The following is a 14,670-nucleotide window of genomic DNA, read 5'->3' as shown; positions in this document are numbered from 1 at the left end:
TCATCAACTTCCTGACCTTCGGACCTTCCGCTGCGAGCTGATGACCTATCTATTTTTCCGCGCAGGACTGGCATAGAATTTTTAGAATTTTTATTATTGGGTTTTAAATTTTAATTGGGTTTTATCGTTTTAAATGTATTTTAAATTGGGGCCATATTGAATAAGGTTTTTAATTGTTGATTCTATTTGTATTGTACTTATTGTCATTTTTACTTGGCTGTGAACCGTCCTGAGTCCTTCGGGAGAAGGGCGGTATAAAAATTAAATTATTATTATTATTATTATTATTATTATTATTATTATTATTATTATTATTATTATTATTATTATTGTTGTTGTTGTTGTTGTTGTTGTTGTTGTTGTTGTTGTTATTGTTATTATTGTTATTATTATTATTATTATTATTTGGGGGAAATGGTTGGGAGAGAAAGGACAATGCACCGTTCCTCCATAGGCTGCTAAAGTGAATTTCCTTCCGTAATTTATTTAATTCATCCTTCATTTTAAATGTAGCAGCTCTTGATATTTTCATGAATACACATGAAGCAAGTATAGTATAACAAGAATCTATGACCAATGGAAAAACTATTACATAGGAATGTGAAGGTTATGGGTGATGGCCTCCAGATGAAGCACTTGTGGATGTGCATTGCTAATTGAGTTGAGGCTGGCTTACTTTGATTAACAGATACAACATGCTGACTGAGCCTTTTTGCCTACACAGAAACAGTATTATTGAGTGAAGTGAAGCAGCTGCTCCACTGCATTGCATAGAAGTGGGAGTACCTCTTTGCTTTTTGGAATAGTTTCAAAGAAATGCTACACTTGAATCAACGAAGTAGGAATTCCTTCAAAGATCTGGAAGGTCCTACTGATTTGCATTGTATTTGACTCGGAGCAGGAAGGATGTGGGTATGAGAAGCTTAGGTAATGTTCTGATGATATACTTAGGTAATGTTCTCTATACTAAATCTACACTGCAGGGAGTATTTCATTCTCTAGGTGAGAACTGATGTAAGTACTTCATAAATAAAACCCTTCCTATAAAAAAAATAGGTTGGAAAGAGAATTCTAGATTCACTTTTCTCCCCAAAATTCCCTAATCTATCATTATATACAATTTGTAAGAGAAGATTCTAAATACTATATATTGTTCAGTTGGGCAATTTATCTGCATAAATATTTATTTTAAAATTACTAGACTTAACAACAGATGGAAGAAAGCTGCTTAGCCATATGTTTGCTATTGCAATTATAAAAGTTGCAAGAGGTTATTCTTGATGATAAAATCTATGAAATACTAAAACCTGAATTACTTACTTATTGATAATTTTTCAGACTTGCAAGATTGATGTCATCCTTGCAAGGCAGTCCAGACAAGAAGCACACCTAGAGTACTAAGTCTATCTGTACTGTAAGATTAACGGAACGTAAATCTCTTCCCTCCCTCCCACTTTTAGTTCAAGAAGCTAGAGATGGTTCCTTCTGTGAGTTTTGCCATTCCCTCCCCCATTTCTTTTGCATGCTCAGCTGATTTTTGTCCAATTTGCAGTTCTTCCCCCATCTCCAAAAGTCGTTTCCGTAAACCATTAGAGTAAGATGGAGAAAAACTGAAAAGAGTACAATTCCTTAACTATAATACTTTTTGTACAACCACTTTGTTCTTACAGATTCCTGTTTCTTACAAGTCCGGTTCCGGTGAGTACGAGAGCAACAGATAAATAGGGAAGCTCCTCTGAGACCTATTGTCAAATGACAACTTTTGCTTAAATACCCATCGCTACCAGGACAAACAGGTATCCCCACTTTAACGAAGTCCTGAGGATCCCTGCGATATATTTCAAGAGCGATAATTTCAGCTTACTGCTCCTCTATAATCACCGGCAACTACCACTCAACTGCCGTTACTACTTCCATCTTGTAACGGCCGCTCTCAGAAATCTAATCTAAATCTGAGTGATCAAATAACCGCTTAAAACTTCTTGGACCCACCCACCCCACCAACTCAACTCTGGTGACCCAGTGGATTCAGGAGACCTCGATCTGAGCGGCTGCCACTGCCGCCACCCCCCTCACTGCTACCAGGACACAGACGACCCTAGTGGATTCAGTAGATCCTGATTTGAGCGGCTGCCGCCGCCCCCTCACTACTGCCGGGATACGAACGACCGTCGGACAACCACCGGCCCCGCTGATTCATCTCTGGTGACCCAGTGGACTCAGGAGATCCAGATTTGAGAGGCTGCTGCTGCCGCCGCCCCCTCCGCTGCCGGTATACAGACGACCGCCAAACAGCTGCTAAAGCCACGATTCAAACAGCCGCCGCCCACCACTGACCCACGCCGCATCCGCAATTCTGACAGCCGCCGCCACCGCCCACACCCGATCGACCTGAATTTTGTAGCAGCCATCACTGCCAGGGCAGCCTGCACCACTGGAACTACATCCAAGGATCAATTAACACAAGTGCCGAGTGAGTTGCTAAGGAGGTTTAGCACCACCCACACTGCTTCTGCCTCCATATCTAAAGGACCTTTTAAATCTCCCGCCAATCTCCACCATAAACATAGTGGATCACAGCATCCACAATTACCATCCCTGCTTACTCCATTCTCACTTCACTTCCTTCTCTGCAACCTCCAGTATCCCTACCCCAAACTTATTACCAGTGAAAGTGAAAGAGAGAAAAATAGAAGTTGAGATTGTTTCAGAAAAGATACTTCCTCAATTATTGAATAATTATAAAAATTATTCAATAAATAAAATAGAAGTAATAAGAAAGATACTGCTTCATTACTAATTACATAATTTATTCAAAAATAATATATATATATATATATATATATATATATATATATATATATATATATCACTATGCCAGCCAAAAAATCCAACAGATCAACCATTGACGCTGATAAAAACTTAGAAAAAATCCTATCAGTTATAGAACAAAGCTTCACCAATCTGATAAAATTCACCAATCTGATAAAAACTTAGAAAAAATCCTAACAGTTATGTAATCTGATAAAAACTTAGAAACAAGAATAATAGCTGCAATTGAACAAAACCTAGAAAAAGAATACTAGCCATTGAACAAAACTTAGAAAAAATCCTAACAGTTATGTAATCTGATAAAACAAATATATATATATATATATATATATATATCACTATGCCAGCCAAAAAATCCAACAGATCAACCATTGACGCTGATAAAAACTTAGAAACAAGAATAATAGCTGCAATTGAACAAAACTTAGAAAAAAGAATACTAGCTATTGAACAAAACCTAGAAAAAAGAATACTAGCTATTGAACAAAACTTAGAAAAAAAAATCCTAACAGTTATGTAATCTGATAAAATTCACCAATCTGATAAAACAAATTACATCACAAAAAAATGAACTCTCGACTGATCTAAATCTCTTCCCAACTCATCTAACATTACATAATACTCATCCTTCAACTCAACCTAAACAACAAATAACTACTGACCAACTAATTAGAGATGCCTTGGAGAGAGGTCAAAAAATAAATACACAAACGAACCCGATATCACCAAAATTCACAACATAATTGGAAATTATAATTCATCATCCATCTCCCCAAATGAAATACTTGCAGTCTCCAGAGATGGACCAGAATATAAAAACAGTGACGGATCAATAGCACCAAGATTCTGCAGAGTCATCTGCATAAACGAGAACAGCAAACGTAAGTTCATATATACCATCAACTCAATTGCTAAAACAAACCCTGCCTATAGTAAACTTAGATCATGCCCCGATCTATCTTTCCTGCAACGGATACGTTCTCGTGAACTCTGCACTGAACTTAAACGAAGACAAGACAATGGTGAATCAAACCTATATATTGATTACCGTGCCTATTGCATAAAAAATAAATCCTACAATCAAAAACTCACCACCAAACCCCCCATCACCCAAAACATCAACCAGCCATCCCAATGATCAATCAAGTACCCATCAGCCAACTATCCATCGAAACTGTCATCCAATCAGCCATCCAACAAACCATTCAACCAGCCATCCGTACAGCTATCCAACAAACCATTCAGCCAGCCATCCGAACATCCATCCAACCAACCTTCGAAACAACCATCCAACCAGCCTTTCAACCATCCATCCAACCAACCATATCAACAAACAGTCAAGTACCCAACATCCAAACACTCACCATCCAAAATATCCATCCACCCATCCAACCTCCTATACAACCACCAGTTATACATATCCCTCAACCAACTAACATTCAAAACTAGGTATGCACGCCCCTTACCTCTTTAACACCTCTCTCTACAGATTTTAAATGTAAATTGATGAATGCAAGAAGTATTGTTAACAAATTACCTGAATTTATCCTCCTGCTAAACAGTGGTACATTTGATACTATATTTATTTGTGAAACATGGCTAATCTCATCCATCCTTGATTCCATCATTTTAAACAAAGAATATCAAGTTCACCGTTCAGATCGTGAAAACCGAAGAGGTGGTGGAGTGGCTATTTTCTATAAGAAGTCACTGAATCTAAAAAACATTCAAGTTGCACACAAACTTTCTCTTCCTGAAACTATTGTATGTGACCTATCATCTAATACCACACTTCGATTCATTCTATGCTACAGAGCCCCTGACTACGACATTACTCATGCTAATATTTTAACCTCACTACTAACATGGGCTGCCTCTTGCCCATATCCACTCATCTTCCTGGGTGACCTAAATTTACCTCTCATCAACTGGATAACAAACAAATGTACAACTGATCCAATCCACACTACAATATACAACGCTATTACAAACCTAGGTCTTGAACAACTTGTAACTAACAGTACAAGACTAAACAACTGGCTTGACCTCATCTTCTGCAACAACACCAATACCATTTATGGACTACAAATAAGAGAACCCTTTTCCAACAGTGATCATTGCATGATTGACTTCCGTCTTAATATATGTCGTCACTTAAATCGTCATATCAATAGCATTCCCATCTACAACTTCAAAAAAGCAAATTATGACCTTATAAACAATGATCTTTCATCTCTGGACTGGCTAAATCTGTTCTCATCCTGTATAACTGCTGAAGACCACTATAGAGTTTTCCTACTCGAAATCAACAGAGTCATCAAACTATACGTACCCCAAACTACCACCAAGATTAGGAAAAGCAAACTACCCATATCAATAAAAAAGCTTCAATCTAAAAAAAATCCCTCTGGAAAAAAAACAAAAAGGGCTATGTAGCAAATTTTAAAAATCGCTACATGCTATATGCAACCAAATAAAAAACGAATGCACAAATTACCACACTAAGCAAGAAGAGGATCTTCTGTGCACTAATTCCAGTCGTGCCTTCTATAATTTTGTCAACAACAAGCTTAAAGATTCTAGATCCATGCCACCACTAAAAGATTCTAACGGCAATGAATACAATAACGAAGTAACTAAAGCAAACCTCTTTAAAAAATTCTTTGGCTCAGTTTTTGTCAACAGTGATGGCACATATCCCACATTCCCAAATCGTACAAGCAATGCGTATGACGACTTAACAAATATAGATTTTATAGAAGAAAATGTTGGTAAAGCTCTTTGTAACTTGAAACCATCTCTATCCATTGGACCTGATGGACTTTGTGCTTACTTCTTAAAAAAACTCTCTAGTAATTTAGCAGAACCCCTAAGTATAATCTTTAATAAAACTTTCACAACCAGTTCCCTTCCCAATCTCTGGTCACTAGCCACAGTCATTCCAGTTTTCAAAAAAGGCGACCCCAGCTTAGTTGATAATTATAGACCAATCTCCCTATGTTGCGTCACCTGCAAAGTAATGGAATCCATCATCAACCAATCCATTATCTTGCACTTAGAAATACACAACCTTCTCTCAAATAAACAATTTGGCTTCAGGAAAAAATTATCATGCAATTTACAACTTCTCCACTGTAAACACCTATGGACTTCAAATCTTGATCTAGGTAAATCAATAGATGCAATATACATAGACTTCTGTAAAGCTTTTGACTCAGTAGTACATGATAAACTTCTCCTAAAATTAAAATCCTATGGCATTTCAGGACCCTTACACAACTGGATATCTGCTTTTCTGTCAAACAGACAACAAATAGTTAAAATTAATGCTCTATCAAATCCTGTTCCTGTCAAGAGTGGTGTTCCTCAAGGTAGCGTTCTTGGACCAACTCTCTTTATAATATACATAAATGATCTTTGTGATCATATCTCAAGTAACTGTGTTCTCTTTGCTGATGATGTCAAACTTTTCAACACCACTGACAATACATCCACAATTCAAAAGGACCTTGATCATCTAACTGCCTGGTCTAAAATTTGGCAACTACAAATCTCAACCAGTAAATGCTCAGTCTTGCATATTGGAAGAAAGAACCCAATCACAAAGTACATGCTTGATGGACATTGCCTCGCAGATGACCCCCACCCTGTCAAAGACCTTGGAGTTTTTACATCTAACGATTTAAGTGCCAAAGCCCACTGCAACTATATAGCAAAAAAGGCTCTAAGAGTTGTTAATTTAATTCTACATAGCTTCTTTTCAAAAAACACCATGCTACTGACCAGAGCATATAAAACATTTGCTAGGCCAATTCTTGATTACTGCTCTCCTGTCTGGAACCCATACCATATATCTGATATCAACACAGTTGAGCATGTCCAAAGGTATTTTACGAGAAGAGTTCTCCACTCCTCCGAAACCAATAAAATACCTTATTCCACCAGACTTGATATCCTGGGTCTAGAAAACTTGGAACTTCGTCGCCTTCGGCAGGACCTGGGTTTAGCTCATAAAATCATCCATTGTAATGTCCTTCCTGTCAATGACTTCTTTAGTTTCAATAACAATATCACAAGAGCTACCAACAGATTTAAACTCAATGTCAACCGCTCCAGTTTAGATTGCAGAAAACACGATTTCTGTAACAGAATTATATATGCTTGGAATGCATTACCTGACTCTGTGGTTTCTTCTCATAACCCCAAAAGCTTTACTCAAAATCTATCCACGGTTGACCTCACCACTTTCCTAAGAGGACTCTAAGGGGCGTGCATAAGAGCACAAACGTGCCTACCGTTCCTGTCCTATTGTTTCTTCCCCTATATATATATATGTTTATAGTACCTTGTTTCTCCTCATATATATGTTTATATATTATATAATTCTTTATGCAATGCTTGTATATATTGTTACAATAAATAAATAAATAAATAAATAAATAAATAAATAAATAAATAAATAAATAAATAAATCGATTCAGTTCTTTCAATAGCTTCGTCTTCATTAAAACATTCCTGAGGAAAATAAATCAAGTTTTCTGGTATACTTGTTAGTCTTAACATGGATTATATTCTGCCATGACCTACATGATGAAAGCTTTTGACTGTTGTCAATGAAGCAAATATAAATCTCCTTTTATTCTCTTCCTTTTTTGTTATCCATTTTATATTAGCTACCTGATTTCATGACTCTGTCTTTTCAGAAATCTCCCTGTTCCTCTGATTTGTCTTTCTACATGTATGGATAAGTCTTTGTAAAATGTTAAACAAATATTTTCTGGTTTGAGAAATTAATGGGGTTTTTTCTATTTGCACCACTTTTTTCAGTATAAGTACGTATACTGATTTCCCCCCCAATTTCTAGCAATATAGTCTTGTTTCATATTTCTAGACAAAGAACTGGTAGTACTTTATGGGATTGTTCATAAATATCCTATAATACTTCAGTAACTTTAAATTACTTGAAAACAGGGTTCTTGCAGTTAAGTGCCAAAAATAGATATGCTTTTATTTTTTTAACAACTGTTTTAGGAAATAAATTTTCATGTCCATAGTTTTCTTTGTACTGTAGATCTCTAGAATACGGTTTGATATCTCGTTTCTTTTTTCCCCCAACTTTAATCAATACTTTTAAGAAATACTCAAAGTTGACTTTAATTTCACAAGTAGATGCTTATATTTCTCAGTATCTCTTAGGATAGACGGATCCTAAGAAGTATGCTTGGAAAATGGATTCTGCGAATCACTAAAGATTCAAGCTGCAGAGAAACAAAACTAAACAATAGCAAAGTTACAAATGCCTTCAAGAATATAAAGGCAGTCAACTTTCAGAAAACATTATTCTGATTAGGTGTTTACCTACTGTTTCCCAGTTGTGATAAGTGGGAATGAACAATATTGTAATTTTTAGTTTTGAAAATGTAAAATGAAGTCATAATTAAGATGATAAATATGCAATGTCAGTCATATTCATGAATTTCTTGTTCACAGCTTTGATGTTGAAAATGGCCCTTCACCTGGTCGTAGCCCACTTGATCCTCAGGCTGGCTCTTCTTCAGGGCTTGTGCTTCACACTACATTTCCAGGGCATAGCCAGCGTAGAGAGTCATTTCTTTATCGATCGGACAGTGACTATGACCTGTCACCAAAGACCATGTCACGGAATTCTTCTGTTCCAAGTGAACAGTAAGTAGATCTATTATATTCTAGAATTTCTACTGAGCAGACTGGAATTCTAATTTCAACAGATCTGAGGGCAACAAATTGGAAAATGTTGATCTAGAATAATCCTGGGGCAACTTTTCTCAGAAAAGTGAAACCAGTTTGCAAGCTGATAATATCAGAAAATCATGTGTGTCTAATCATCATGTGGGTAATTTATTTATTTATTTAATCACATTTTTATACCGCCCTATCTCCCGAGGGACTCAGTTGTTGCTATCAGCTCCATGAATATCATCATCAGGCAAACAACAACAACCTCTTTCTAATATAAAATTCAGTAGCTCCATATCATCAGGTCTGAAGCGTAACAAACAGAGGGAACAGAATATGCCGACTTGAAAAAGAAAAGAAAGATGTTTGTATACTCTGTGGAATCCAAGGGAACATTCCCCTTCTGCTTGCCAAAACCACAACCCAATAAAGAATGAGTTTTTAGTGATCATCAGGACTTGGGAGAACAAGGAGTGGAATGACTGGGAAGCTGGAATTCTGGACAACTTAGAAACTAAGAATATAGAACAACATTCCGTTGCACTCCAACTTCTGGAACAACAGTGGTAATGGTGGGCTTGAATAATCACAGTTTACATGAGGAACACCTGTTTATTTTTATTTCTTGCATACATATTATTTAATTTTCCATATTGAAAATCTAGACAAATTGTCTGTGTTTAAATAGCATTAAAAGCTGGATAAGTCAACAAAAGTCAGGAAATCCGAAGCTGGCCTTTTCTCATAATGTTATGCCCTTTTTCCGACTGAGAGTTAGTATATAAAACTAACTGGAATTTCCTAGTCTTATAAGAAAAGAAGAAGAAGAAGAAAATGATAATTTCTGATTGGATTATTTCGTTTCTTTGGATATACAAAGAAATACAAATGTATATGTATTTGGATATACATATACATCTTTGGATATACATTCTGATTAGAGAACCATTTAAATTAGGAGCAATTATTTATGGCCAAATAAAATAGAAAATTACCAGCGCGATTTAAACAAAAAGGTTTTTAACAAGGCTGTTGTTATTCCAAAAGTTTGTGCCACGTGATTACTGGGTCTTCTCATTTTGTACTGTAATTCTTAGAGCAATATCATCAATGCATGGTTCAATTAGGTGTTTTATTTTTCAGTGACTTGTTATACAGATTAATATTGGTATGAACTGAGAGGAACAACTTGCCTAAGGTCACCCAGCTGGCTTATGTGCCTATAGGGAGTTTGAACCTGAGTTTAAACTATCACTTTATTATAATAACATAATTTTTTAAAAGCAAGAAACATTTCAAATCAGCAACATATATTAAAATGATTCACTGGACTCACTTTGTAATTAAGTAGAACATTTAGACAGAAAATATTTCAATAATTAAACGCAAATAATTCTAAAACTTCATGATTTAACTTGATAAACAATTTATCCATACATTTTAAATACTAGGACTCCGCATGCTTAAAAACAATTTGCACGGGGTACTTTAAAATACACAGAAATTGCAACCTGTCAGCCCAAAATCAAGAATAACAGGTGGCAATTCTTCCAAGCTGAGTTCTTTATTGCTATAGACAAAATCTTGCCAAACTCTATCTGCATCTACAATATAGTCTGTAAACTATTAGGAAGGGACTGTATCACCCACTTTCTCTCACACATAATATCTGAGCTGAGGTGAGTTGCCTCTTACTTTTGTGGAAATCACCCCTTCCTCCTGGGAATCGAGTTCCCCGCTACATTCCATCATAGAACCCAGCATCTCTTTAAAGCAGCTGTCTTTTTCAGGTCTCATACAAGTTTGAATAAAGACATGGCTGCTTTAAGGACCCACTTGAAAGAGGCAGCTGCTATAATCAATCAGTTCACTAAAGTAGCCATGGCTTTTTCATGTGGAAAGCTGAAAAAAGAAATGCCTACATAAAAGAGGTACTGAATGCCCATTCTCATACTTTCTGAGGTATCTCTTAAAATCATTTTTGTGCATAGACCTACTAAAATGCATAAAATACTGAATATTTTTTATTTTTTTTAAATAGAAAGGCAACTTTAACGTGTACACTGAAAGTTGCCATTTCTAATACATATGCTATGGAAAAGATCACGTGAAGAAACTCTTTTGAATCAAGTCAGAATGCAAAAGGTAGAATCCTAAACAACTCCCACTCTGGAGAGAGAAAAAAACTATATAGCAAAAAAGGACTTCATTCCCCATTCTAATTTAAAATCACTATTCACAAGTTTAGTTGTATATAATCTTAATTTGTGCTTGGACATGAAGCTTACAGCCATTAAACTTAAAGTTAGTCAGAGTTTTAGAACAAGATATTGTGATGATTGTTCATTATACAGTTATTTTTTGAAATCTTCTAAAACACATGCTCCTTTTTGTTCTCATTTTTTATTAGACATGGAGATGACCTGATAGTGACACCATTTGCACAGGTATGTTCCAAATATTGTAATACAGTTTCTGTCACTAACAAGATTGAATTAAAACATTTGAGAACCAAACTGAACGTGTAAATACTGTTCGTTGTTTCACGTAGACCTGGCCTCAGGATCCCTACACTCATCACACCTGCCTATGTTATCCTTTTCAGTTTCCCTAGGCACATTAGATCTCAAAGTCTTTTAAATTCTCCACTCGTTCTCTAAATCCTTTCTGAAAATTTATCTGATAAACTGCTACAGTTGTTTTATGCCTTTAAGAGCAACTAATTCAATTGTCAGATTATTTCATAATGTCACAAGGAAAGATCTGGTAAAAAGCATTCAAAATATTCAAAAAGGCAACTTTCTTATGACCTCACAATAAAAGACCTGGACATTCCTATTTCAATTTCCAGATTCTGTATTTACTACAGATTAGCATTGCATTTATTTTACTGAAATCTGTGTAAATTGTTGCTTCCTTAATCTTGCCAGCTATGTTATGCTAAATTTACTTCCATTTTTCTGCTCACAGTATGCTTTTCCTATAGAAGTACTGTACTAAAAGCCTAAAGATGGCTTTTAAAATTTTATTTTATTTACTTATTTGTATCTTACCTTTATTGTTTTTACAAATAACTCAGGGCGGTGAACATATCCAACTCAACTTCTTCCTCCTATTTTCCCCATAACAACAACCTTATGAAGTGAATTGGCCGAGAGAGGGACTGGCCCAAAGTCACCCAGCTGGCTTTCATGCCTAAGGTGGGACTAGAACTCACAGTCTTCCTGTATCTAGCTTAGTGCCTTAACCACTAAACCAAACTGGCCCTCTTTATCTCTTTAATGTGACTAATATTCCCAATAACAATGCACAATTTATAAATGCCAGACTTGGAAATAGAAAAACTAATTTATTTCAGAAGAAAAAAATACAAGCAATAGATTATATTTGTGATGTTGCCAAAGCAATTAAGTTTCTTTGTGTTTTGCGGCATTGTTGCTCTTTTCAAGATTTCAGTAATTCCAGGGCCTATAGCCCTGTTTTAACTGTTATTAACAACTTTTTCTAGTCACACAATAAACTTTTATTCTCTTTTCCAGTTATTGTCTATTGTATACCTTCAAACTATTGTGGGTAATAAATAGACTGTGATTTTTTATTTTCAAATGTATGAATATAAAATTCAGTTAAATAAGTATTATATAAATCTGGGCTGCAAAAAATATATATGGCCATTAAGTGGAAGCAAAGAATTAGAATTTTTATTATCTCTTTGCTGCCATCTGGCGATTTTCCAGATTTTTGCAACCTAGATCTAGTATTAGAGATACAGTAGTGGCCAAAATTGTGGAAACCTTTTGGGAAAAGTGTATTTTTGAAGTTTGATGGTTAATAACTTTTTCTAGCTACCTTTTTTTAGTAGTACCATAAAATTATATATCAATGGAAAGATAATTTAATCAAGAATGTAATGCTTTTCAACCTTTGTTTGAGAGATAGAAGTGGCTTTTTTAGTGGAATTCTAGATTTTAGGTCAAATTCCTGCAGTTTGCACTGAACAGTCCTTGCACTCAACTTCACATTGCATTGTGTCATTTCATCTTGATGATTTTCTTCTGTCACAAAGGCACAGTCTCTTAATTCTTCTATCATCACTTGCTGTTATGTACCTTTTCCTGCCTTTACCAGTATGGCTTTGTAGTGACTGAGTCTCCTTACACCTCTTCAAAAACTTAGAAATGCTACCTTTGGTTAAGTTTCCACATTTTTTCTTCAAATTTCTTTATAACTGTAGCCTTGTTCACTTAATAATACCATTTTACATCACTTTCTGGATGACCAGTTCACTCTTTGCACCATTACTTTAATTTTATTATGTTTTACAAGCTCACTAAATGAAAGGACACAAAAAAACCCAACCAACTTGCTAATGATCACATAACACACTGACAAATGTCATCTCAGCTTCAGTACATGACATCAATAACTGAATCCTACTGTGATCTGATTGACTTATTGCCAAAACAAGATGACACCTCATTGGCTCTCTAAACACTCCTGCTCATTGGCAACAATCAGATGAAGGAAAGTTGCCTGATATCAACCTAAGCAAGTTGTGCTTCCTTTTTCTGGTTATTTGGCTATAACTTTTCATAGAATACAGATAATTGAACAACCTTTGTTGCATTACATTCTTGAGTAAATTATCTTTCCATTGATATATAATTTTATGGTACTGCTCCAAAAAAAGTGGTGTTATTAGCCATGAAACCTAAAAAATATACGTTTTCCAAAAGGTTTCTGCAATTTTGGCTACTACTGTATATGATGTGAGCTATAATATTGTTTCATCAATTTGAATAATATAAGTCCTTGTTATTTTATAGATTTAAACATAATTTTAAAAATTGAAACCAATTTGTTTTAATAAAAATATTTTTGCTTAATTCTCTTCAGACATTTGTGGGACTTCTAAGAACATCGGTATATTTATATAATTCTACATTTTGAGTTCTTCCAATGTATTATGTTAAACTCTTACATTTTATTAGGTCTTGGCAAGTTTGAGAAGTGTAAGAAATAATTTTACAATACTGACTAATCTGCAGGGAACGTCAAACAAGTAAGCTCCTTTTTTTCATTTTTCTTTTTAATTAGCTGTTGTACTCATACCTTAAGGTTGTAAAACTATGAATTATCTATTCAGAAGTAGGTCCTGTTTAAAATCAGTGGAAGTTACAATCCAAATATTCATTGGGTTGAAATACAAGCTAATTCCCAAAGCAGTTATTTTGAGTTTGGATTTGAATTGCAGAAAGATAATTATGACTTTAGTCCTCATGTCAGTTTGGTTCATCTTGGTTTTTCATTTTTTTCTGTTGTTAGTTTATTCTATCGCTTAGGTGCAATAACTTCTGGTTTCTTTAAAAAGACAAATTCTTAATGAAAAATCATATATCATTCACATTTTTCCTAATATATTTATTATGTTTAAGGTGTATTTTAAAAACAGATTTCTCCTAATATATTTTTTGTGTGTATATGTCCTATTTTTAAAAATCACATTAAATTAAGTCTACCATATTGGAATGAATTATGAAAAAAATTAAATTGTTAAATAATGATGACATTTGTACTGCAATTTTCACTATCTGTTAATTGGCAGATTTTGAAAATGCCCTGTCAATGTTCAAATATAACAGAAATTATACAAACATTTGGGGAAGCCTGCTTAAGATTTACAGTTATCCTCATGTGACTGGACCCAATTTTACTGCATTTTTTGCAGCAGTTGTTAAATGAGCCACCGTGTTCATTAACTGAATCTGTAGTCATTAAGCAAATGCGACAGTTGTAAGTGCAAACTCATTCTTCTGCATGGGCACTTTCCCCAGAAAATTACAAATGGCAGTCACATGAAGGCAAAGCGGTTGCCAAGCACCTAAAATGTGGTCACATGATTAGAGGGGAAGTTGGTGCGATGGCCAGGAGTGCTTTACAGCTTGTAAAAGCACCTGTTCCAAGCCTGTCATAATTTTAAATGGAAGTATTGTAAAATATTTATTACTTTTCATTGTCCATTGTCCAGATCCGTTATTTAGCTGTTCGGTTTCCTTAATGTTTATTTGAGGAAACTAGGTTTTTCTTCCCTGTGGAATCCCATGAGGGCAAAATCAGAAGGAT

General features: G+C 35.1%; 1 protein-coding gene across 2 annotated transcripts in view; it reads left to right on the top strand.

The window, feature by feature from the left end:
• Positions 1-14,670, top strand: part of PDE4B (phosphodiesterase 4B) — a 304,494-nt gene that overhangs the window by 223,025 nt on the left and 66,799 nt on the right. For both annotated transcript variants that reach the window (XM_058177096.1, XM_058177097.1), the window contains 3 exons: positions 8,323-8,517; positions 10,958-10,994; positions 13,539-13,609. In XM_058177096.1, coding sequence (XP_058033079.1) covers positions 8,323-8,517; positions 10,958-10,994; positions 13,539-13,609 — 303 coding nt within the window. The remainder of the gene's footprint in view (positions 1-8,322; positions 8,518-10,957; positions 10,995-13,538; positions 13,610-14,670) is intronic.

The sequence above is a fragment of the Ahaetulla prasina genome, chromosome 3, assembly GCF_028640845.1.
Source record: "Ahaetulla prasina isolate Xishuangbanna chromosome 3, ASM2864084v1, whole genome shotgun sequence".
In the NCBI taxonomy this organism is placed as follows: Eukaryota; Metazoa; Chordata; class Lepidosauria; order Squamata; family Colubridae; genus Ahaetulla; species Ahaetulla prasina.
Note: the sequence above shows the minus strand (reverse complement) of the source record. Positions and strands in the feature narration are given on the sequence as shown.